This window comes from Spinacia oleracea, chromosome 3, assembly GCF_020520425.1.
Source record: "Spinacia oleracea cultivar Varoflay chromosome 3, BTI_SOV_V1, whole genome shotgun sequence".
Classification (NCBI taxonomy): domain Eukaryota; kingdom Viridiplantae; phylum Streptophyta; class Magnoliopsida; order Caryophyllales; family Amaranthaceae; genus Spinacia; species Spinacia oleracea.
Window position 1 is genome coordinate 9,744,538 of NC_079489.1, and position 27,913 is coordinate 9,772,450.

Consider the following 27,913-nt stretch of genomic DNA (forward strand, 5'->3'; position numbering starts at 1 on the left):
AGAGACGGATGGAGTATTTTTAATTTTTTTCAACCTCCCCTATGTCTTGGGCCTTGGGTAGTTGGGTTGACTGGCATATCAATATTATACCCCCTTGTTTTTTCCTTCTCTAATTTATTTTTGTGCTACAAAGCCTTAAGAAATAAATAGTTTTATGGTAAACTATTTTTTCGTATTAATTATATATATATCACATATTTAATTTATACGAATGTATATGATTTTAGGTTATAATAATAAGGTTCAGGTTATTTTTTTACACAAACTAAATTGATGGGCGTCGAAATAGTGTATTGAATATGATCAACCAATTTTGAAAACATGGAATGATTGTATCATTGTATGACTTGGATATGTATCTAGAGAACTCCATGTGAAATGACATATCATGATACCGACATTACAAGAAATAAAGTGTAAAAAGAACAACCATGTATTATGTGAATTTTCTATGTTGTTTACTTTGATTTGTATGCTTATTTTTGTTTTTGTTTAGTTTGCGGTCAATTGTGACACCATTCCTAAAATTTTGAATCTGAATACATCACTATTATAATATAATATGACTTATTAATTTGGATATACTTTGCTCGTCTATAAAATGGATGCACTACAACTTAAACAATCATCTATCTCATTACACTTACTAATTTTCTCAAAATAAAACTCAAGAGAAAATGAGCCCAACACAAGCCACAACCTCAACGAAAGACCAACATGACCGAAAAAGTGAGCTAAAATCCTTTGATGAATCAAAACTAGGTGTTAAGGGACTTGTTGATTCCGGTTTGTCTAAGGTCCCTTGTATGTTCGTCAATAACTTAGACCACAATCGGCCCGATCATGAACCTAACAACTCCGACTTCACCATTCCTACCATCGACCTTGAAGGGATCCAAAATGATCCCGAAAAGCTTAAGAAAGTGATCAAAGAAATCGAGGATGCTTGCGTGAATTGGGGTTTCTTCCAAGTGGTTAACCACGGAATCCCTCAAGATATCATAGACGGGGTTGTGGATGGGGTGCGTAGGTTCCATGAGGAAGACCCCGAGGTCAAGAAACAATATTACACCCGGGAGTATACTGGTCAGAAATGTGTGTATTTTTCTAACTATTACTTGTACACAGGACCTGTTACTAATTGGAGGGATACAATCACCCTTTTCATGTCCCCTGATCCTCCTCAACCCGAGGAATTACCACTTGCATGCAGGTATGTATGTTATTGTTGGAAAATTTTGTCAATTACTACCTATGTAGTTGGAGAGTTAATCAAATACTACATGTGTTGTTAAAAGTGTCAATTACTACATTTCATTTTCACTATTGATATCAGACTCAACCCGATAGGCGAGGAGTGCGTCTGCATAAGGCGCAAAGTTAGAAAAGGGCCCAAAATTTTGAAAAGTCTAAAGTAGTTACTCCCTCCGTCCCAATTTAGTCGTTACACTTATCTTTGCACAAAGTTTTAGATGATAAGTGGTTGTTTGGTTATCAATTGTTATTTTATTGAAAAAGTAGATGTGATAGGAGTTAGTGGGACATTTTTTTTAATTGAATGAGAGAGGGTGTGGGGACAAAAAAAAATATAGTGGGAAGAGAGAGACAATATAATAATTGTGGGGTCATTCCTAATTTAGAATTGTAACAACTAATCTGTGACGGGCGAAAAAGGAAAATGTAACAACTAATTTGGGACAGAGGGAGTATTAATTTTATTAGTAACAAACTAACAACCTTACGCATAGTCTAAAGTGGTTCTAAAATTTTATTTCGCCTAAGCCCGTCTAGTGTATCATGCTTCATACTACGTACTCGTGTTGCAGGGATATAACGTTAGAGTACTCTAAGCAAGTGACCAAGTTGTGCCATACTTTGTTTGAACTAATATCAGGAGCTCTCGGGCTAAGCCCAAATCACTTGAAAGACATGGATTGTGGTGAAGAATTGATGTTATTGGGACATTACTACCCACCGTGCCCTGAGCCGGAGTTAGCCATTGGGTTCGGCAAACACGCCGATAACGATGTGCTAACCGTCCTCATACAAGACCAAGTTGGTGGTCTTCAAGTTTGGCACCAAAATCAACTGGTTGATGTTCCTCATGTCCCTGGTGCTCTTGTCATCAATACAGGAGATCTTCTTCAGGTAACTTTCAATTCCATGATGTTTTTCCTTAATAATAATTTTATATACACCTCATATTTGTTACACTAATAACACGTGACAATGTTACTTATTTATCGGTAATAGTCAAGTAACTCATTGTTGCCACGGAACGAGTATGTCAAAGACTTAAAGTCTTCCGAATTTATTAGTGCATTGACTAATTAACAAATTTCCATCAAATCATCATATTCTTATTCTTTGGCCATAAGTCAATAGACTAAATATGACAGTAATTTTACTCCATGGAAAGTTTCATTATCAAGAATCCAATTGATATTTTCAATTTATCGGGGGAAGTTATAGGTATTATATGATACTTACTCGCAACGTTGGTCAATTTTATGTAGGTCAATGCATAACTTTGATTAATATCTTTAACTCTCTTTAAGAAAAACTTATAAAAAGTTGATATTTTGAAAATACACATAGATATAGATCTAACAAGATCACAAAGGACTATGTTTTATCCTACATATAAATCATCAATAACAGTCAAAGTATAATAGTGTGAAAAGTCCAAATGTTACGAGTAATAAAAAAAAAAAAAAACAAAGGAAGTACAAGTTTATGAAAAAAAACAATATTATTTGGATTTTGGCACATACACCCTCCGAGGCTATGACCTACGTCCATTGTTTGGTCCATGCGCAAACAGTGGCAGCAATCTTTAAGGAACAAACTAAAATAGAATATGAGCAAACAAATAAAGATGGAAGAAGTAGTACGTATGACAAGCATATACGGAGTATACAAGAGGCATGAAGTTGTTATAGTCCCGGAATACTCGCACCGTTTTGACTGAACACGCTTATTAATGCACAACTTTGACCACCAATATTTGTAACTACATATTATAAAAACTTATAAAATATTAATACTTTGGAAAAATATATATATGAAGCCAACATTATACTATATATACTAACACTTATTTTCATATACTAGAAATAAAATAGGGTCAAAGTGAATTATGAGAATGGTGCAAAAAGTCAAAACGTTGCGAGTATTCCAGGACAGAGAGAGTATGTGGTACTAGTTTATTTTCATTTTGACCAAAATATAATAATTGTTTATTGTATCTGGCCAAACGCAATTGAAAATTTGATAAAGACTTTTATTACGTTAATGACACGTGTTATTTTCTAATGTAATTTATTAATATGCAGTTGATTACAAACGATAAGATAGAGTGTGTACCATAAGGTGAAAGCAAATATAGTTGGTCCAAGAATTTCAATGGCAGCATTTTTCAAGCCACGCCCTACCAATCCAAGAATTTTTGGTCCAATTAAGGAGTTACTCTCCGAAGAAAATCCTCCAATTTATAGGGATATCACAACTCAGCAATATCTTGGCCATTATTTCAACAAAGGTCAAGATGGAAGCCCTGTCCTTGACTATTTCAAGATATGATCAAGCCTGCTCCTGTGGAACTAATATTATACTACCTCTTTTCTAAGTTCTTTACATTTTGAAATACGTGTACAAAATATGAAATATTTGACCATACATCTTTTACATTATAATAAAACGGACATTACGAGTGACACGTGTCACTTCCTGATGTGAAATTTTTCCGTCAAAAATTTTTTTCCTAAAAAATCTCTATTTTTTAGTTTCTATCCCTTTTTGTTAACCGTTTATGTATGGAAAAAATATTTGTGTAAAGATTATGGAAATAATATATGCCATATAATAACTATTTTTCTGTAATATTTTAGTCAAACAAGTATATTATAATGACAAATTTATATCCTAAATATTTCGGTCAAATCAGCATAGTTGTATATCGAATATTTTGGTCAAATTAACGTATCAAGTATATAAAAAAATGTAATACGTAGTAGGACGGAAAGTATATACTCCGTAAGTCTGACTGATGATTAAATAAAATTAGAAGCAAATATAAAAGGAAAAAAAAAATTCATGGATAAGAATAGAACATAGGACCTCACGAGCGCAAATATGATGGTGCAGGGGTGTGCACAGTGCTCTTGGTGCACTTGTGTCCAAACGACATGCAATAAATATAAAACGCGGATATCTTGTTGAATCCGGAGAAGAAAAGAACAAACGTTGTTTTTTTGATAAAAAAAGAACAAACGTTGTTCTTTTGTTAAAAAAAAAGAACAATGACTGCTCTGTCCCTTTTTTTTCGTTCTTTTGTTTTTCACTCCATTTTTCTGGTATATATACCTTCTTTTTTATAATTTTCGAAACAGAATTTGTGAAGAGGAGAGAGAAAAACTATGGAAAGGAGAGAGAAACTGTGAAGAGGAGAGAGAAAAACTATGGAAAGGAGAGAGAAACTGTGAAGAGGAGAGAGAAAGTAATGGAAAATTCTCAGATATTGGCTGATTTTTCTATTTCAATATCAAATTCTATTGATTCTTCTTCTTCAAATTTGAATTCCTCTGCTGATAATCCGATTTGTGAAGGTAATTTTTCAATTTTTTTAAACGAATTACTTATTTATGATGATTTTGATTTCCATGTTCATTATTTTCATCATTTCAATTTATTTTGATTTTTTTGATCATTTCGATTTCTGCATTTCTCAATAACCTTGATTAATGTATTTTGATTCTATATTTTGATAATTTTGATGATTAATGTATCTTGATTATATATTTCTGATGATTTTGATTTCTGTTCTTTTTTCGTTTCTTTATGTTCTTTTAGTCTTATCTTTTGTTCTTTTATATATTGGTTCTCATATATGTATTAAGAGATTGTAATAATACAGAAAATAATTATTGAACATGTTGTTCTTTGTTCTTTTTGCTTTAGCTTGTTGTTCTTTTGATATTACACACTTCAGATCAAATTGTTCTTTTACCATTTTTGTTGTTCTTTTGTCTTTTTTGTTGTTCTTTTTTCACATGGTTAAAATAAGTGTTCTACATGATATGTTCTTTTCTGCTATTTTTAATGTTATTTTCTGTATTTATTATGTTCTTTTATGCTCTATTGTTGTTCGTTTTTTTATTGGTAATGTTGTTTTACATGGTTAAAATAAGTGTTCTACATGATATGTTCTTTTCTGTATTTATAATGTTCTTTTTCTTTATTTATAATGTTCTTTTAGGTTCATCATCTTTTTGTTCTTTTGAGGAATTGCTCTGTTTATTCAGCCTCTCTGTCAAGTAAAAACTTCCTTTGCTCTTCAATACTGTACTTTTTGAAAAAAGAACAAACATAAAAGAACATTAAGATTTATATCTAATAAACATAAAAGAACAGAACAACAAAACTCACAAAAAATAAATAAACAAGTGCACCGTTCTTATCATGAACATAATTTCTTCTCCTTCCCCCTCTTTTTTTTTTATTTTTTTTATTTTTCATTTTCTATATATATAATATTTCTCCTATTGGATTCATAACTTCTCATTTTAGAAACACATTCTTGAGAGAGAAAGAGGAGAGCTTTTAGTTTCTCCCAACAAAAGAGAGATTTTATGAGAGAGAAAGTTCAAAACAAATTTTCTCCTCCTTCTTTCTCTGAAATGTGATTTTAATTGAATTACGTTTACAAAAAACTAGTTTATTAAGCGAAATACTACTTCAATTTCGCTATTTTTTGAATTTTTTTATTCATTCAAAGAGATTTATGCTGTTGATGAAGGTGCATCGGGTGATTAAGGTAAATTTTCTCGTTCTTAATTCTATGTTCTTTTTAAATTTTAATGTTCTTTTCTTATATCTTTCTATTTCCGTGGCATCAAAACAGTGTGTTCTTTTTTAGAATCAGCAATTGTTCTTTTTACATATTTATAGTGTTGTTTTCAGATATCTTTTGATAAATAAAATAACGGAATTAGAACATAAATTGGTTGAAAAAGAACATTTCCAGAACTTAAAAGAACAAGAAAAATTATAAATCTGGTTTTAAAGTTCATCAAAAGTTCGTCGTTTTATTTTTTAATTAGAACATAAATTGGTTGGAAAAGAACATTTCCAGAACTTAAAAGAACAAGAAAAATTATAAATCTGGTTTTAAAGTTCATCAAAGGTTCGTCGTTTTATTTTTTAATTAGAACATACTGTAAATTGGTTGGAAAAGAACATTTCCAGAACTTAAAAGAACAAGAAAAAATATAACTGCTTTTTATATTTGTACCTTTTGTCTGATTTGTCAATATTAGTGTTCTTTTTGTTAGTGTTCTTTTTGTTAATGTTCTTTTTGTTAATGTTCTTTTGTTAATGTTCTTTTTTTTTGCGGTTTTTATTTTTGTTGCGTTTTATTGTTATTTATGTGCGTTTTGGGACAGGTGCACCAAGAGCACCATGCACACCCCTGCACAATCTGAGCGTTGCTCACGAGTACCGACCCCCAATCTCAAACAAAGATGGATCTGCCACTGCTCCTCCTTCATATTTGTGAAATTTATTACAATGTTTAAGCTATAACGTATTTCATGTCTCTTATCTCCTATTTGCGTTTCACTTCGCCGTCCTTGCCGCGACCAACTAATCCGCATCTTCCCCAACAACCGACCGTCAACCACCTTCCCCCGTTCCCTGACCACCCCATTCAACCCCTAACCGCTACCCCTCCTCTCTCTCGTTTCCCCTTCCCTTCCCCGGCCACTTTCTTCTACCCATATTCCGCCTCCCCTCTCCCCTTCTACCGACGCTCCTCCCTTCTCCCCTTCTACCGCCATTCATCCACTTCCATCTCTCCTCTCCGACCGCCATAGTCGACAAACACCATCGTCTATGTCTCTTGCATCTAGAGCTGTCAAAAATCGACCCGACCCGAAAACCGACCCGAACCCGACCCGAAAATACTGGGTCCTGAACAAGATTTTGTGACCCGTAACCCGATTTTATCCGAACCCGAACAACCCGAAAAGGAATGGGTCAAAACCCGACCGAACCCGTTTTAGACCCGACCGATTGAAAATCATTGTATTTATAGTAATAAATGAGATTATGAGAAAATTTAAGCATAAAAGACACGTTATTTTTACTATTGTTCTGTGTAATATGATTTTAATTTGAATTATACGCCATTTTATGATTGAATTTGACAAAATATAAACTTTCGTAGGAAAATTTGTTAACTTGTGCCAATATTTTGTATATTTTTCACCTAAATTAATGAAAATATAATGCGCGTTTTAAAATCTCTCAACCCGTTGGGTCGACCCGAACCCGAAAGTTCTGGGTCTTGAACAAGCATTTGTAAACCCGAACCCGAAAGTGACCGACCCGATTCAACCCGAACCCGAAAGTAAATTTTTACAACCCGACCCGACCGACCCGTTTGACAGGTCTACTTGCATCTCTCCTCTTTCTCCCTCTCCGACCACCACCACCATATAGGTTTCTCTCGATCTCCTTTCGTAGTTGAATTAGAGTAGATGAATTATATGTTCGAAGGTGGATGGATTTCGAGCTTGCCGGACAAATTCATTTTGGCAGTCGTCGGTGTATATTTTTCGGCGGTCGGTGGCAGTCGGTGTGGTGTTTCGGGCTCATATGCAAATTTAATCAGAGTATGAATTAATGTTTTAATTTTTTTGGAAATTATTTTTTCCAGAAAAATATAAATTTAGAAAGTGACTTTCAAATATTACGAATCATTTAACAAATATAAGAAAAAAATTATTAAAATAAAAAAAAAGATAAAATAAAAAACACTAAGGTGGTCCTCAATAGGAGTATCACCTTAGAATTCTCAGGAAAAATAAGGGGGGAAATGGAAATTTAGGGGCTTAATGGTTGGGAAAATTTTGCACTTGCGGCGTGGAAAACCAAAAACCCTCTTGGCATGGGTATTTTTTGATTTGGAGTGGGGAAATTCATCCAATTTAAATCCGCCATGTGGCATGACATAAAAAATCATGTAATGATTATTTTTTCAACGTTAATTTGTTTATAGTTCTGATTCATAATAAAATAAAATAAAATTACCATCATTCATAAAAATTTAAGATCTACAAATAGACATCCATTTTGATATAATTTAACACAAATTTTTTATTTATTTTTAATCATAATCTATATTTAGTAAATAAGCAAATTATTTTGAGAATGTAACCCCTAAAGTTTGGATTATTCTAAAATAATCCAAAGTTGGGATTATTTTGAGAAGATGAGTGAAAGGTGGGATTATTTATGTCAAATTTTCCTTTTATATTTTGGTTTTTAGTTATGTATAACACGGAAAACTGGAAACAAAAAACCATATTGAACGACCCTAAATTATTAATCTTCATTATTAATCATAATCTATATTTAGTAATGGTCATCTTGATTAAATTACCTATTCCTTCATTTTGCATGTGTGTTTGTACACAATATTTGTGTTGTCTTTTTCTTTGGGCCTCCCACGAAATGAATAAGCTGGGCCAGCTCCAACCTGTTATGGCTATTGCATGTGGCTTTAAATTGACACGTCCCGGCTATGTCAAATTTTCCTTTTATATTTTGGTTTTTAGTTATGTATAACACGGAAAACTGGAAACAAAAAACCATATTGAACGACCCTAAATTATTAATCTTCATTATTAATTCTAATCTATATTTAGTACTCCCTCCGTCCCGGAATACTTGACCTGTTTTCCTTATCGGGCCGTCCCTTAATACTTGACCTGTTTCTAAAAATGGAAATATTCTAACAATATTATATTATTTCTCACTCCACCCCTATTAACCCACCTACCCCCTATTCCATACAAAAAATAATTAAAAATTCAACCCCTACTCTCTCCCAACCCCACCCCTTCACACATTTCCCACTAACTACATTAAAATAATACCCCACTATCAACTACTAACTATTAAATTAAATAAGTCAATTCAAGTCCCTTAAACTCTATGCCGGTCAAACCGGGTCGAGTATTCCGGGACGGAGGGAGTAATGGTCATCTTGATTAAATTACCTATTCCTTCATTTTGCATGTGTGTTTGTACACAATATTTGTGTTGTCTTTTTCTTTGGGCCTCCCACGAAATGAATAAGCTGGGCCAGCTCCAACCTGTTATGGCTATTGCATGTGGCTTTAAATTGACACGTCCTGTCTACCAAAGGACCATGGTCCTTTGATAGATACTTAGATAGTACTACCTTCGTTTCAGAAAGTTCTTTACAGTTACTATTTGCACGGACTCCAATGTAATATTTAACTCCTAATATATCCAATTTCGTATATGGAAAAATTAAAAAAACTTGATATTATAAAAATACATACCGAGACCAATCTAACAAGATCTTACATGTAACGTTTTGATGTATATAATAGTGAGAATTTACGGTCAAAGTTTTCATATTTTGGACACATATTCCTAAGTGTAAAGAACTTTCAGAAACGGAGGAAGTACGTGTCTAGGTGAGGTGACTATCAATTAAGTGATCAAGTATTTTCTCCGTTTTTTAATCAAAAGGTCTTGTATGTATAAACTGTATAATTCTTGTATGTACAAACTGCATAATGTACTTATTGTATGTTACTCCCTCTGTCCCTTAATACTCGCACCGTTTTGACTTTTTGCACTATTCACATAATTTACTTTGACCCTATTTTATTTCTAGTATATGAAAATAAATGTTAGTATATAATATATTGTTGGCTTCATCTTAATATATATTTTCAAAATATTAATATTTTTACAAGTTTTTATAATATGTAGTTAAAGATATTGACGGTCAAAGTTGTGCATTGGCAATCGTGTCCAGTCAAAACTGTGCGAGTATTAAGGGACGGAGGGAGTATGTAATTTTTTTTTTTTTTTTGTACTTTTAACATTTTAATTAACTTTTATATTACTCCCTCCGTCCCTTAATACTTGCACCGCTTTTCTTTTCGGGCCGTCCCTTAATACTTGCACCGCTTCTATAAATAGAAACCTTTACCAATATTATATTATTTCTCACACTTACCTACACCCCTATTCCCTACAAAAAATCATTTAAAAATCAACACCCCTCACTCACCACTCCCCACCCCTTACATATTTCTCACTAACTATATTAAAAAAATATCCCACTATCAACAAACTCTCGTTAAATTAATAAGTCAATTCAAATGTCTTAAACTCCGCACCGGTCAAACCGGTGCGAGTATTAAGGGACGGAGGGAGTATAAAAAAAGTTGATAGATAAACATTTTAAAGGTTTAAATGACTAATATAAATTTATTCAACCATGTTCTAAATTTGTTGAACCATGTTCTAAATTTATTCAAGCATGTTTTAATTTTATTCAACCATGTTCTAAATTTTTAAGCTCATGTTCTAAATTAATTCAAGCGTGTTCTAAAATTATTCAACCATGTTCTAAATTTATTCAACGATGTTCTAAATTTATTCAAGCACAACAATGTTCTAAATTTAGAACATGAGAACCTAGTCAACACATATACATATATACATGTTCTAAAATTTCAAGCTCATGTTCTAAATTAATTCAAGCATGTTCTAAAATTATTAAACATGTTATAAATTTATTCAAGCATGTTCTAAGTCCATTCAAGCATGTTCTAAATTTATTCAAGTATGTTCTAAATTTATTCAAGCTTTCGGCATGTTCTAACTTTATTCAACCGTGTTTCAAAATTTATTCAAGCATGTTATGAATTTAATTATTCAAGCAATTTATTCAAGCATGTTGTAAATCCATTCAAATTTATTCAACAATGTTCTAAATTTATTCAAGCATGTTCTAACTTTATTCAAATATGTTCTAAATTTATTCGAGCATGTACTAACTTTATTCAACCGTGTTCAAAATTTATTCAAGCATGTTCTAACTTCATCCAACAGTGTTCTAAATTTATTCAAGCATGTTCTAACTTTATTTTCGACTTGATTTTGCAATCGGAGTGAGTTACTCAGTATCACATGAGAAATTAGAAGTAAATTTTTAAATTAGCATTCGAATATACAGCAAAACCATGACGATCTCCAAAATTCAGCAATATACACAATCGAACTTTTCCAAAATTCACTCAAAAATAGCTTCAATTTTGAAGCAAATTCAGAATCAAACGAGATAGAAATCCTGATATACGCTCAAACGAGATGTTAATCCTGATATACGCTCAAATGAGATCTGATTTGCGGCCACCAAAATTGAAATCGATTTTAATTTTAAAATTGAGAAATAGATTGAAATCGATTTTTATTTTCCAATTGAGAAATCGATTGAAATCAATTTTGATTTCGAAGAATCTTACCGAAATTGCCGATCGAATTGATTTTAGAATCGACTGAAATCGGTTTCGAATACCAGCGATTGAATTAAATTGAGCAACGGCCGCGAGAGGCGATTGAATTAAACCGAGTAACGAAGGCGATTGAATAGCTGCAAGCAGCGGCGGCGGCGAGAGGCGAGCAACGGGGGCAGTGAGAGGTGATCAGCATCATCAGCAGAGAAAGGCAAGCAGCGGCGAGAAGAGACCACCGCGAAAAGGAGTGATTGGCGAGCAGCGAAATCAGTTTCGAAACCGCGAGAAGGAACCACCGCAACCGACGATAAGTGACCGACGAGCAGAGACCGACGAGAAGTGACCGGCGAACAGTGACCGGCGAGCGTTGGTGGTGGCTACGATCGAAAAAGTGAGAATCTGAAATAAAAAATGGCGTGAAATAAAGATTGATATTACCAAAAAATTTTTTTTGGTAATATCTACTTATCAATAATTAAAGATATAATTTTTTAAAATTATGCATTGACTAACGTGAAAAGAAAAGTGTTGCAAGTAAAAATAAACACATCAAGTATCAACAATGAAACGTGGATGTAACTAACCTAGTGATAAAAGAATTACTTCTGTCAATAAGAAAACGACCTACTACCCACTTACTGTAAAAATAAAATTACTTCTGTCAATAAGAAAACGACCTACTACCTACTATATTGTAAAAATAAAATTACTCATTTACTCCAATATCAACCATCACATATTTTTTTTATCAAAAGAAAAAAGTATCCCATATTATTGGTCACCACATTTAGACCTATCAAGACATAAATCTTATAATCGATATCAAATTTTCTTATTTTATTTCCTTAGATAAATTAGGATATAGTTTTGAGAGAAGACTTTCCTAATTTTTATTCACATTTTCTTATAAAAATATAAAATATTATTAGGCACTTTCAATCCGTCATTTTTTCTTATATTTACCTAAAAAATTTGTGCATGTGATCAGAATGTTGTAAGTATTACGGAAAGATAAATACATACCTTCTAAAAACTGTAATATGAGAAGATTTGACTATCGTGAGTACATACAAAATTAATGAGTATAATAAACAAAGGAATTTTAATTACTTTTTATTTTTTAATAACGAAACAAACTAGATTAACCCATAATATAAGACCAACTTAACTCACCATTTTAGATGATACTATGTAGATAAGAACGAATCTTTACAAAGTTAAACTATTTAAGTATCGCGGTGTAATTATAATTGCGATTAGCCATTAAACCGATCACCTAATATGCCCGCTGAAAACAATAATTAAAAAAACAGACTCAAATTTTGGAATACCCTTCTCCACAAACAATATCATGTTGGAATGTGATTCTAGCAAGGTAGTGTATGCAGTAAGGAATGATACATATCAAAAGGGCGGGTAAAGCCGTAGCTCATATAGTGACAAGATAGGATATTAAGGATTGTTTATGAATATGGTTATATGAACTCTTTCGCTAAAAGTCTCACGATTTTAACGAAACTTGATATGATTTAATAAGTTTACCGCGATCCTTATCCAAGATAAGGATATGGAGCGCGCATTAGTCATTCTAGCAAGAAAAATAAATAAAACGTGCCTAGGTGGGCCAAATAAAAATGGTACCACGTAGATCAATTATTGACCGACTTATCAGTATTGTTTTTTTTTTTAATTTAATAATTTGTGATCGGTAACCGAACTCGATTTGGCATACCCCTAACTCGTTCTATATAAATGTAAAGGAATAAGCGCATGAAAAATAAGCAACAGATAAGAAAAATAAAAATAAAGAAATGACTGATTCACTTCCAAGGTTCATAGTGTTGGGTAGACCAACAGGTGGAGTAACTTACTTGCGGTATGTGGTTGAAAAAGGAGCACAACATAGGAGACTACATCTCTCGAGTCCGGAGGTAATATGTAATAATAGTAGCTTAGTTGAAAGGAAGTTTTTATAATTTGAATAAAATACATGTTTGTTAGATTGATGGACGATGATATAGGTCGCAAGTTGCGACAACATTTTGTTGTCGCAATCTTACGTGTCGGCATTTCATTGGTACAAATAAGCACCATGTAGGCTACACGTCATCAATTTATTTTTACTATCAATTCAATATTTTTACTATGAAAATATATAAATAAGGCAGTCGATACAAAGAAGGAAACAAATATTTATTATATTCATAGTAAATATATATTTCCTTTTATCTTATAAATTACAAATTAAAAAAATTAAAATTAAATCTAATAATATATTTTTGTGCAATTTAAAAAATACATCAATTTAATTTAAAAAATACATCAATTTATAATAAAATACGAAGTAATATATTTTATGTAAATACGGAGTAGCAAGGAACTAAAACTACTGACTCTATCAAGAAATATTTCCCTTCGTTTTGTTTTGATAGTCTGTAGTTTTTCGTTTGTTTTGGGTTCCTTTGACTTGTGTTTTCTTTTACTTAGGGGTCTGCCCCTCGATCTTCTTTCACCCAAAAAAATAAATAAATTATTTTATGTAAATAAATATTTATAATTATACATTACTTTAAAATATTGTTTTAATTTTAATGATTAGGTTAGTTTTAATTAGGTTTACACGCAGTTCATCGGCCTACAGGCGCACAGTCATGCGTCATCATCTCATTAGATTAGTAATTTCGGAGAGGAAGAACAACACTTCAAGTGCCGTATAAACCCAATAAACAAATAAAGACGAAATTCTTTTCCTAATTTTTTATTTTCTAATGTACTGTATTTTTTATTTTCTAAGTATAAATTAGTAAAATTATTTTTTTATTTTAATTTCCTATATCATATAAATAATTAAAAGTATTTTTTTTTTCTAATATCCTATACAAATTAGAATTATTTTTCTGAAATAAAAAATTATATTATTCAATTTGTAAATTAGAATATTAAGATTTTCCTACTTTTTTTTATGACATGTATAATAGGTTATATAATCTAAATATTTTAGTTTCCAAATACATTTATGACACATAGACGTGCCATGTCACCACTGTGACACGGCTTAAAGATCGCATGTTGCGACCTTTATCATTTCCGTAGATTGAAATCTGTGTGTAGATGTCGTATAATTTTTTAACGATGAATTACTTTTGTTATTTTAAAAAAAAAAGGTAATTAGCGACCGGAATTTTACAAAGTTAGAAGTGGTTAGGGCACCACCAACTATCGGGCTGGACATGGTACACATAAGAAGCTGCTACAACAACAAGTTCCTTGTGCTGCAGTCCGAAGGAAGTAATGTTTTTGTGGCCGAAGCCGACGAACCGGAGGTAGACCGTTCCATATGGTCATGCACATTGTTTAGGGCTACTTTCTTCAACAATCGCCTAAGCCTTTTGCTCCAATCCTCAAATGCTCAGCATAGTGTTCAAGTCATTTCAAATAGTTCCCTTGGCATTGGTAACATTAACTAACTATACTCATATTTTGCACATATACTTCTAGTTTATGATGGTGATATATTCTAGTTTTGATCAAGCAAGAAAAATGAATAAATATATAAAAGAAAAAATATGCTAAAAGGATCACTAGCCTAAACAAGTATATATGTGACACGTGAAATCCTCTTATCCATTGCAAACATGCCACGTACGTGATTATTAAGCCAGAAACATAACTACGTTACAACTATAAAAATGTTTGGGGTAGAATTTGATCTTGAGACCAACAAGAAATTAATTAGATATCTTATCATCTTAAACATCTATTCATTGTGTTTTATTGTAATTTTTAAATGAATCTGGTCCACATTAAATTTATTGTGGATCTTGCATAAAAAAAGTTAACAACGTGAATCTATTTTGTTTTGACGTGTTTATTAGAATTAATATGAAAATAAATATTAAATTGGGTGTCGTTAGTCATGTTGTGTGATTGAATAATGTGATTTTAAGTCACGGCTTTCTTTTAAAAACATAGGTTTACTTTGATTCAAAAAATGGTTACTATAACTAAGAAAACTGGTGTTTAATTTATTATAATCAATACATGTTAACCATAAATGTCAATATGTATGTAAAATAGGTGATAGGCGAAATTGTTTCCTTTAGGTCCACAATAGTAAAGTTCACGCTAGAATAATTATGTGTTTTAATAGTTCACTAACGTGTTTAAGTTATATCGCGTGAGCGTTTAATTAATTGTACTAATTCTTTCATATATTTTTATGATCAATATTGTTATATTCCATTCAGAAGTGATAAAAGAAAACAATTTTGATACATAATGTATTAGATTTTAAATCCGTGCGATGCATTTATTGAAATAAATACCATTGTTAAATAATATGATTAACTATAATGTTTCAAAAAAATTGTAAGAGGTCTTTGTACTAAAACTATTTTCCGATTGCCGTCTTTTCAACCGTTTGTTCTTTAAACAAAAAAGAAAAAAACAATTTCATCTCATTTCTTCAAGAAAATAAAACCTTGGAAATTTGTACTTCCTCTGTATTTTTGTAATTGCGTCACTTTAAGTTTGACATTATTTATGTACTAAATTTGACTTTATTTTTTACCAATATGTAATAATCAAAGATTATTACTCTCTCTTTTTTCAAATATTAGTCCCATTTGAAATCATGACACTATTCACAATTGAAGAGAATCTTCTAATTTATTTCGAATATGTACTTCAAAACATATTAATGTGAGATCTTTTGTTCATCTTACTGTGTAATTTAACAATATTAAATTTTTATATTTTTTTTAACATACGTATTTGGAGATATTTACGTTTAAATATTAAGTTGAAACGAGTTGAAAAGTCAAATTGGACGAATATTTAAGAACGGATGGAGTATGTAAAATTTTGTTGTATTATCAGTCATAAATTCATAATACATACTCCGTATGTATTTCATAATTCCAACTTTATAATTTTTACAAATACAATGCTGGTAAAATGATGTATTGACAAGTGTACCCGTCTAAATAATATAGGAACTTTTTAAAAAATTGGTTTTATTAGCTTTTTGTTTTTTTTTTTTTTTTTTTATTTTTTATTTAATGATGCATTGACAAGTGTGCCTGTCTAAATTATATAGAAATTGTTTTTTTTATTTTTTTAACCTAGGGTCGTAATCTTTCCATCTTAATCTGATATAGTTGAATTATGTGATGCAGTTGGACACTCACCATTTGCATACTGGTTCGATGTTACAAACATGAGCACTTTGGCAATCTTGCCTGAATACATAGCATTCAAAGGGGACAACAACAGGTACCTGAACTCACGCTTTATCCGGACCAAAAACAGGCTCAAATTCGAATCCGACAACCTATTGGATACCGGGGTGCACCACCAGACTCACACCCTACGAAACGGCAACGTCCGCTTCTGGTCCATCCATTTTGGTAAATTCTGGAGGAAGTCGCATTCGGAATGGGTATTTGGTGACTCCGATGATAAAACGGGCGGTGATATAAATACAGTTTTCCGCCCAATAAAGCTAGATGGTAATAAAATTGCTCTCCTTAATCTTGGTAATAACGGGTATTGTATGAGGAGGGTCCAACGTGGCCAACCTCGATTGATCGATACCCTAATTGCATCCGCCTCATCCGTGGGCCCTTTGGCGGTGGTGGAGGTGGAGGAGGCGGTTCGACAACGAGAGATTTACAACATCCATTATAACATGGACGAATCTCGCATCTACAATGTTGTTCCGTTTGAAAGTGGGAATGTAACACAGGACACGTACAACCTTACACCACTACCTGTTATTAAGAAGGTAGGTTTTAAATACACACAGGTAACAAGAGAGACTTTTGACTCGTCTCATTCCTGGAAGGTGGCTTATAATTCAAAGATAAATGTTACGGTGATCCCCAAGTTTGTGGAGGGTGAGGCTACATTGGACGCGTCGTATGAGGGAAAAGTGGAGTGGTCAGAGTTGAATGAAACCACTATAACACAAACTAAGGACCTATATATTCCTGTACCACCAAGGACTAAAAGTGTGGTGACTTTGATCCTAGGAAGGGGGTCCGTTGACGTCCCGTTCTCCTATGAACAACGTGACATCCTTCCTAACGGTAGAGAAGTTCACAAGCACATGGAGGATGGCCTTTTTAGTGGTCTTAATACCGAGGTGATCACCCATACAGTTAGAGAAATAAGCCTCTCTACTTTGTCGGAGTCGGAGTTGGAAGAGGCGAGAAGGTTGTCTGAGGCGGAGGAAGAGGCAGCGGCACCAGCCTTGTCGTCGAAGCTTTGATGGACACTAGCAACTCTTGTTCGATCGAGATGCTAGCCAAAAACTTGTGTTACGCAACAATATATTAAAATGTCCTAAGCAAACTTTCCTTTTTCAATAACGTAGTAATGCATGTGCTGCTTACTACACTATGTGTGAAGTACTGGAAAACACTAGGAGACCCTCCTCACGAGGGAAACACTTAGCGTAAATATTGTACGTATTTTGTATATGTTTTCTATATTACTGTATGCTTGTATGAATGTTGTACGTACCCAGTTTGTTTCGATGGTACAATTTAATCTATGTTGCTTGAATTTGATTGAACTATTCACCTACATAGTGTAATTTGTCACTTTTGTATCATTGTATGTCTTTTCCTTTCATCCCTAATGTATGTCTTTGTAAATTGTACTACCTCCGTCCCTTAATACTCACACCGGTTTGACCGGTGCGGAGTTTAAGACACTTGAATTGACTTATTAATTTAGTGGGAAATGCGTAAGGGGTGGGGAGTGGTGAATGGGGGTGTGAATTTTTAAATGATTTTGTGTAGGGAGTAGGGGTGTAGGTGAGTTATTAGGTAACTGTGGTAAAATTTTCATTTATAGAAGCGGTGCAAGTATTAAGGGACGGAGGGAGTAAATACTAGATCTGCATACATTTCAAAAGACAAATCTTTTTCCAAGGAAATCAATTTTGAAAAATTCTTCCTTTGGATTTATCAAATGAGCCGAGACTCTGAATAAAGTTCGTTCATATTCGTTATTTAATAAATGAGCCGAGCTTGAACAACTTTTGGAGCTCATTTAATAAACGAGTTTGAACATGAACATATGTATGCTCGTTTATTGATGTTCATAAACAACCCCATCTATTTAAGTTCATAATCAAAATTTCCATATATAATTGTTTTACTAAACATCAAAATTGTATTTTGACTTTTAATGTCCAAAAAAATATTTCATAAAATAAAAATATTTTTGAATTTAATTACTAGCTAAGTTAGTGCACATTTAACAATTATATTTTCAAATGGTTAAACTCTAAGTGACTTTTAACTAGCTAAGTGAGTGTAAAGCTTGTTTAAGAAGAAAAAAAACTTGTTTATGAACTCGGCTCGATTTATAAACGAGATATTCACGAACCTTTCATAAACACAAATTCTCTTAAACGAACCGAACTTGAACAAATTTTGGAGGTCGAGTGAAAGCTCGGGATCGAGTTCGCTAAATTAAATGAACATAAACAGTGTAATATTCGACTCGGCTCAACTCGTTGACACCCGTATTCACAACCTTGGTGCTTGACAAGTTGCCAAAACTTGCCAGAAGTACAGACCACAAAATGGTAACAGAATGTTGACCACAATACGTAAAAGTCTGACCACCATTAATTTGTTGATACATTATCAGACCCACTAAAAAATGAGAATGACAAAAACAATAAATATGTTATTTCAACCAATAAAAAAACATGATGTATAAGATGTCTTGTACACCAAATATACATGTATTATGTGGGTATACCAATTGAAAAGGGGACCCCACAGGCCCACATCAAGTCTTATACACTAGATGTGGGCCTGTGAGATCCCCTTTCCAATTGGTTCATTACCAATTTCATTTATAGTAGAAGAAAGTTGTGTACCAGATTTGAAAAGTGAAGTATAATTCCACGCCAAACAATTATACTGTCTACCTTCGTTTTCTCCAACATGATCCTCGGTTCGACTCACCAAGCTTGCTACTCCCTCCATCCCTTAATACTTGATCTGTTTTGACTGGACATGCTTGCCAATGCAAACACTACAAGAAATTGTACTTTTAACGACAGGAAATCCCATCGCGAAAGGCCAATAATCGTTGATTAACGACGGGATTTCCTGTCGCGAACCCGTCATAAAAGGGGGCCGTCGTTAATAGAAATCCCGTCGTAAATCCGTCGTAAACCCGTCGTAAAAGACATTTGCGACAGTTATTCCCGTCATTGTTTGGTTGTTAGCCCCGTCGCAAAAGGCTTTTGCGACGGGATTTTTGACCCGTCGTAATTAAGTTGCCGTTAAAGATACAAATTCTTGTAGTGAAAACTTTGACCACCAATTTCTTTAACTACATATTATAAAAACTTATAAAAATATTAATATTTTGAAAATATATAGTAAAATGAATCAAACAATATATTATATACTAACATTTCTTTTCATATACTAGAAATAAATAAGGTCAAAGTGAATTATGTGAATAGTGCAAAAAGTCAAAACAGGTCGAGTATTAAGGGACGGAGGGAGTACTTTTTAATTTTTTTTTCAACCTCCCCTATACACCCCCGTATATCTTGGACCTTGGGTAGTTGGGTTGATTGGCATATCAATATTACTTCCTCCGTATTTATTTAAGGGATACACTTGTCTTTTTCGACCTTATTTATTTAAAAGATACACTTTCCATTTTTAGTAACTTATCAACTCCACCATCTAATTAAATAATACATCTAATTTACCTTATGACCCACCATCCTATTAAACAAATAATTTCATAAATCCACCTCACCTCCCACCCCACAAAATGACATGGTCCGTACTTGTTTACTAATTAAAATATCTACCCAACCCCATTTGCTTTATTATTTTATTTCATTCAATTCTTTTTCTTAATACTCGTGTCCGGCCAAGTGTATCTCTTAAATAAATACAGACGGAGTATACATTTATACCCCTTGTTTTTTCCTTCTCTATTTTATTTTTGTGCTGCAAACCCTTAAGAAATAAATAGTTTTATGGTAAACTATTTTTTCGTATTAATTATACATATCACATATTTAATTTAGACGAATGTATATCATTTTAGGTTACAATAATAAGGTTCAGGTTATTTTTTTACACAAACTAAATTGACGGGCGTCGAAATAGTGTATTGAATATGATCTACCAATTTTGAAATCATGGAATGATTGTATCATTGTATGACTTGGATATGTATCTAAAGAACTCCATGTGAAATGACATATCATGATACCGACATTACAAGAAATAAAGTGTAAAAAGAACAACCATGTATTATGTGAATTTTCTATGTTGTTTACTTTGATTTGTATGCTTATTTTTGTTTTTGTTTAGTTTGCGGTCAATTGTGACACCATTCCTAAAATTTTGAATCTGAATACATCACTATTATAATATAATATGACTTATTAATTTGGATATACTTTGCTCGTCTATAAAATGGATGCACTACAACTTAAACAATCATCTATCTCATTACACTTACTAATTTTCTCAAAATAAAACTCAAGAGAAAATGAGCCCAACACAAGCCACAACCTCAACGAAAGACCAACATGACCGAAAAAGTGAGCTAAAATCCTTTGATGAATCAAAACTAGGTGTTAAGGGACTTGTTGATTCCGGTTTGTCTAAGGTCCCTTGTATGTTCGTCAATAACTTAGACCACAATCGGCCCGAGCATGAACCCTCAAGACATCATAGACGGTGTTGTGGATGGGGTGCGTAAGTTCCATGAGGAAGACCCCGAGGTCAAGAAACAATACTATAGCCGAGAGTATACTGGTTAGAAATGTGTGTATTTTTCTAACTATTATTTGTACACAGGACCCGTTACTAATTGGAGGGATACAATCACCCTTTTCATGTCCCCCGATCCTCCTCAACCCGAGGAATTACCACTTGCATGCAGGTATGTTTATTATGTTTTTGGAAATTTGTCAATTACTATCTACTCCCTCCGTCCCGGAATACTCGACCCGGTTTGACCGGCACAGAGTTTAAGGGACTTGAATTGACTTATTTAATTTAATAGGTAGTAGTTGATAGTGGGGTATTATTTTAATGTAGTTAGTGGAAAATGTGTAAAGGGGTGGGGTTGGGACGGAGTAGGGGTTGAATTTTTAATTATTTTTTGTATGGAGTAGGGGGTAGGTGGGTTAATAGGGGTGGAGTGAGAAATAATATAATATTGTTAGAATATTTTCATTTTTAGAAACAGGTCAAGTATTAAGGGACGGCCCGATAAGAAAAACAGGTCAAGTAATCCTGGACGAAGGGAGTAGAAATTTAGAGAGTTACTACCTATGTTGTTAAACGTGTCAATTACTATGTTACATACCTTTCTAACAATTAATGTTAGACTCAATCCGATAGAAGAGGAATACGCCTGCGTAAGGCCCAATGTTGGAAGGGCCCTAAAAATTTGAAAAGTCCAAAGTGGCTATTAATATTATTACTTTATTAGTAACAAACTTACACATAGTGGTATATGACAACTGTGCACATAAGAAATTGTATCATTAACGACGTAAAATTCCGTCTCTAAAGGCCAATGTTCATTGATTTGTTCTTATCTTTGTTTAGTTGTTAACCCCGTCGCGAAAGCCTTTTACGATGAAATTTTAACCTGTCGTTATTAGGTTGTCATTAAAAATACAATTTTTTGTATTAACATATACACATACAGAGTAAGATATTACGTTGTTGATCGCTTTTTTTATTACTTCTATAAATCTTCTTTACTTTTTCATCTTTGGTTTTTTATAATGCGCAGAATGTCTTCCATTTTATAAATTTTGTTAGATTCTTTAACTTTTTTTTTATGGGGTACGGAAGCAGGAGTAACATTTTCTCTTAAACAATTTTTTGATAATAGTTTTAGTAGTTCGCTATTTTTTTTTGTTTTCCCCTCCTTCCTTTTAGTTTATACAACTAGTATAATACCCGTGCGATGCACGATTTATAATCTAAACATAAATTATTATGAAATCTGCTATATAGACAATTATGATCAATATAGAGTTTATAGATATTCTTCAAATAAAAAATGATTAATAATGGATAAATTGTTATTGCTCATTCGGTGTCTTGCTTATTAAAACAATTAAAACAAATAAAGGTACATAGATAAAATTATTTCCATTCTCATTCACCACTTGTGTCAAGCGTAAGTTATCTTACCCGTCTTTCACTTCGTTATTAATACTCACTTAATACTTGCACAGTCACTCGTCAACCTGATTACCCGGCCACTTAACATCTATCTAGACCATGTACTTTATTGAGCTAGAGATGACTTTGAGGCGGGGGAAGACTTGCACACCCGCACCCACCTACAATTCTCATCTTCATCCTCCCATCCACGATAAGAAGGATACCCACCCCTCTCAACCCCCGTCTCGAGAGGTACAATATAAAATCCATCACCTTTTCATCACCCCCATCCCCATGTATCCACACCCACCCCTAAACTCGACTTTTTTTTTGGTAAGAGAGTTTGAATTTTAAAACTCTATTATGGAGCCTCTGAAAATTCGTTTGTCTGATTAGAGTTACTGAGTAAATAAACAAAACATTATAATATGTAAGTTAGATGAAAGATTAACGACTCAGACGGGTACAATCTATAATATGTAAGTTAGATGAAAGATTAACGACTCATTTGTTGACCCCATTAAACAATAAACTTTCGTCCATTGCCGCCCAATTAAGGCGGATGCACAGAGAGATCTCCCAAAAGACCCTCCCCACTGACAATATGACATCCCTATATTCAATAAATAATCCAAATTTCCTTTCAACTAAATTTTAAATATATAGACTTAAGTTTATTACGAAGTTTTAAAATTAATTGTATTAGTTATAATATTGAAAAAGTTGTATTTAAAAGTGACATACATAAATAGGATTGGTGAGTGTTCTTAAATTCGATCAATTCAAACTTACCCTATCACCAAGGTGGTTACATGTTATTCTTATACCCATCAACCAAATATCTCTTTTTGTTAGTCAACATTAGTCAATCATCTATGTTTAACTTTGTCGTACGACCAATCTAAAATCCAAACTCGCCCCATCACCAAGGTGGTTACATGTTATTCTTATACCCATCCACTAAATATCTTTTTTTGTTAGTCAACATTAGTCAATCATCTATGTTTAACTTTGTCACCCGACCAATCTAAAATCCAAACTCGCCCCATCATCAAGTGTGATTCACCATTTACATATATTAATATTTTTTTGCACAAAATTTAGTGATATTGCAACCATTTACATTAATACATAAAACTTATTTTGTTATTGCAAATATATTAATAATATGGAAGTTTAATCATCTAAATCTTATGACTTTGGACATAGTTGATTTCGATATATTATTCAAAACTTCAATCAACATGCTCTTAAGACTTCAATAATATAAGCGAATAAATTATTATTCGTGCACCGTATAAAAATATTACAATAATGAGACCTATAAAATGTTTGAGACAACCTTATTAAATACATTAAATCAATAGTTAACTTTTATTATGCATATCTTTATTCATTATATGACACAAATTATTAAAATATTGATAGTTTTATAATAATATAATTGATAGTCCAAGTTAAATTATTATAAGATTTTCTATATTAAAGGAACGTTCGAACATGTCCGTACTAAGTATATGGCACAATATCTAAACAAAACTTGATAGCACTTACAATTAGTCATTATATATGTTATAAGAGAGAGAAATCATAGAGTGACATTTGTCACCTCTACATCAATTTGCCTCTCTTTTAGCATAGTACGGAGTATATAGATTTAAATTAAGAAATTTATGGACATGAGTAAATAAGTAATTCGTTTAATCAACTATTACCATAAGTAAATATAAGATTTTAGGTGAAATATATACAAATTATATAATATTTTATCATATGTTAGTCATCATTCACCAATATTATAAAAGAGGCAAATCAGAGCGGTATTTGTTAGCTCCACATTGCCTCTCTTTTAGTATAGTACTCCATATACATATGTTTGTTAAAAATTGACTAAAATATAAGTCATTTGTCAGCCTAAAATATTTGAGGAAGTTTTTTAAAGTAGAGAGTATTACGTGTTAGTCGCGCATCATTTTTCTTCTTTACGACTTCTTCCATATTTTTTTGGATAAACCACTTTATTTTCACAGTTGTTAAAAATAAATTCAACTATTAATATCTTAAATTATTATTTAGTAAAACTTATTTTAAAAAACAGTAGTATTATGTAAGTATTTAGAAAAATCCAACAAAATGTTACGGAGTACATGACTATGTTCAACATAAAATATTAATAATCACAAAAAAACAGAAAAAAATGGAGGTATGTGTGAATATAACAGCTAATGTAAAAATCAAATAGTTGCATCTAAAAAATTTAGGAATTATGTAGTAAAATAGTAGATATATTAGGTTATACAATTAATTTTTCTCATGTTTAAAGACGTTACATATTTTTTTGAAAGTAGTACAATATTACTATTAACAGTGGTGATAATTATCGAATTTAGTTGCTAAATATACTACGTATAAAATAGTACAATCACTGACGGTTATAATTATCGCATTTGGTTGTTAAAATATTGTAGAGTACTATTGTAATTTTTTTAATACATTCTTATTCTCACTTGATTGATTTGCTAAGTTATTTGTATTCGAATTATGTAAGTACGAAATACAAATAAATTGACTACTTTTAAATTTTTATAAAAGTTATACTATGTACTCCGTACAATGGATTAATTTTTTATAAAAAGATAATCTTATATTTGTTACCAAATATAAAAAAGATAATCTTATTATTCTTATATTGGTTATATTTGTTACAAAATATAAAAAAGATTTATAATTTTAAAAATATTCTCTATGTACAGATTGTAATCTTTTTTATTTTAAGGAAAAGGGAATCAAATATTTTTTTCAAGGTAAAATCTAACAAAATAATTATAGCATCAAGTATTTTATTTAATTTTTTAATTTTTTTAATATCTATAAGAGAGGCCAATCAATGAGTGACATTTGTCATCACTACATTGATTTCCTCTCTTTTAGTATATTATATAGATAGTAACAATATTTTTAACTGAAAATAAATTAAAAATTAAAGTACAATTTCTTATTTATATAAAGGGTTCTAAAATTTTATTTAGCCTAAGACCGTACTCGTGTTGCAGGGATATAACGTTAGAGTACTCTAAGCAAGTGACGAAGTTGTGCCACACTTTGTTTGAACTAATATCAGGAGCTTTGGGGCTAAGCCCAAATCACTTGAAAGACATGGATTGTGGTGAAGAATTGATGTTATTGGGACATTACTACCCACCGTGCCCTGAGCCGGAGTTAGCCATTGGGTTCGGCAAACACGCCGATAACGATGTGCTAACCGTCCTCATACAAGACCAAGTTGGTGGTCTTCAAGTTTGGCACCAAAATCAACTGGTTCATGTTCCTCATGTCCCTGGTGCTCTTGTCATCAATACAGGAGATCTTCTTCAGGTAACTTTAAATTCCACGATGTTTTTCCTTAATAATAATTTTATATACACCTTATATTTGATACACTGATAACACGTGACAATGTTTATTATTTATCGGTTATAATCAAGTAACTCATTGGTGCCACGGAAAGACTATGTTAAAGTCTTCCGAATTTATTAGTGCAACCATCAAACATGTACTAAGGTAATAAGGTGTGCATTGACTAATTAACAAATTTCCATCAAACATGTACTAATTAAGGTAATAAGGTGTGCATTGACTAATTAACAAATTTCCATCAAACATGTACTAATTAAGGTAATAAGGTGTGCATTGACTAATTAGCAATTTTCCAATCAAATTATCATATTCTTGTTCTTTGGCCATAAGTCATTAGACTAAATATGACAGTAACTTTACTCCATGGAAAGTTTTATTGTCAAGAAGCCAGTTGATATTTTCGATTTATCGAGGGAAGTTATAGGTACTATATGATACTTACTCGCAATGTTGGTCACTTTTATGTAGGTCAATGCATAACTTTGATATATATAATATATTTAACTCTCTTTAAGCAAAACTTATAAAAAGTTGATATTATGAAAATACACATAGATACAGATCTAACAAGATCACAAAGGACTATGTTTTATCCTACATATAAATCACCAATAACAGTCAAAGTATAATAGTGTGAAAGGTCAAAATGTTGCGAGTAATAAAAAAAAAACAAAGTACAAGTTTATGAAAGAAAACAATATTATTTTATGAGCATACAAATAAAGATGGAAGAAGTAGTACGTGCGACAAGCATATATACAAGAGGCATGAAGTTGTTATACTCCCTCCGTTCGGAATACTCGCACTATTTTGACTGGACACGCTTATCAATGCACACCTTTGACTATCAATAACTGTAACTACATATTATAAAAACTTATAAAATATTAATACTTTGAAAAAATATATATGAAGTCAACAATATACTATATATACTAACACTTATTTTCATATACTAGAAATAAAATAGGGTCAAAGTGAATTATGAGAATGGTGCAAAAAGTCAAAACGTTGCGAGTATTCCAGGACAGAGAGAGTATGTGGTACTAGTTTATTTTCATTTTGACCAAAATATAATAATTGTTAATTGTATCTGGCCAAACGCAATTGAAAATTTGATAAAGACTTTTATTACGTTAATGACACGTGTTATTTTCTAATGTAATTTATTAATATGCAGTTGATTACAAACGATAAGATAAAGAGTGTGTACCATAAGGTGAAAGCAAATATAGTTGGTCCAAGAATTTCAATGGCAGCATTTTTCAAGCCACGCCCTACCAATCCAAGAATTTTTGGTCCAATTAAGGAGTTACTCTCCGAAGAAAATCGAGCAATATCTTGGCCATTACTTCAACAAAGGTCAAGATGGAAGCCCTGCCCTTGACTATTTCAAGATATGATCAAGCCTGTTCCTGTGGAACTAATATTATACTACCTCGATCCATTTCTAAGTTCTTTACATTTTAAAATGCATAGCAACGCATAATGAAAACTTTGACCATACATCTTTTACATTATAATAAAACGGACATTAAAAGTGGCACGTGTTACTTTTTTGTGTGAAATTTTTCCGCTAAAGATATTTTTCCTAAAAAATCTCTATTTTTTTTTATTTTCTATCCTTTTTTGTTATCTGTTTATGTATGGAAAAAATATTTGTTTAAAGATTATGGAAATAATATATGCCATATAATAACTATTTTTTGTAATATTTTAGTCAAACAGGTATATTAATAATGACAAATATATTTACTAAATATTTCGATCACATCAGCATAGTTGTATATCGAATATTTTGGTCATCAAGTATAAAATATGTAATAAGTAGTAGGATGGAAGTCGGGATTGGGGGTGGGCGAGAAAGAAATGGGCGTGGTTTACATAATCCATAAGTCTGAATGATGATTAAATAAGTATGTTTAAAATTTATTAATGATGCAGTAACTTTAGGGAGAAATA

At 32.1% G+C, this 27,913-nt stretch overlaps 1 protein-coding gene and 2 pseudogenes across 2 annotated transcripts; all 3 read left to right on the forward strand.

Annotated features, from left to right (window-relative positions):
- The first annotated feature begins 612 nt into the window (after positions 1 to 612).
- Positions 613 to 3,718, forward strand: LOC110801378 (1-aminocyclopropane-1-carboxylate oxidase homolog 1-like; annotated as a pseudogene).
- A 9,392-nt stretch (positions 3,719 to 13,110) lies between these two features.
- Positions 13,111 to 17,922, forward strand: LOC110801377 (uncharacterized). Of its 2 annotated transcripts, none has more exons than XM_022006727.2 (3): positions 13,111 to 13,276; positions 14,510 to 14,798; positions 16,523 to 17,922. In XM_022006727.2, exons 1-3 carry the CDS (start codon positions 13,157 to 13,159, stop codon positions 17,614 to 17,616), a joined length of 1,503 nt encoding a protein of 500 aa, XP_021862419.1. In that variant the 5' UTR covers positions 13,111 to 13,156; the 3' UTR covers positions 17,617 to 17,922. The 2 variants fall into 2 exon arrangements, with proteins under 2 accessions (XP_021862419.1, XP_056694619.1); XM_056838641.1 differs by having other exon boundaries at positions 14,510 to 14,633.
- Positions 17,923 to 20,825: 2,903 nt separating this feature from the next.
- On the forward strand, positions 20,826 to 27,760 carry LOC110801376 (1-aminocyclopropane-1-carboxylate oxidase homolog 1-like; annotated as a pseudogene).
- Positions 27,761 to 27,913: the final 153 nt, after the last annotated feature.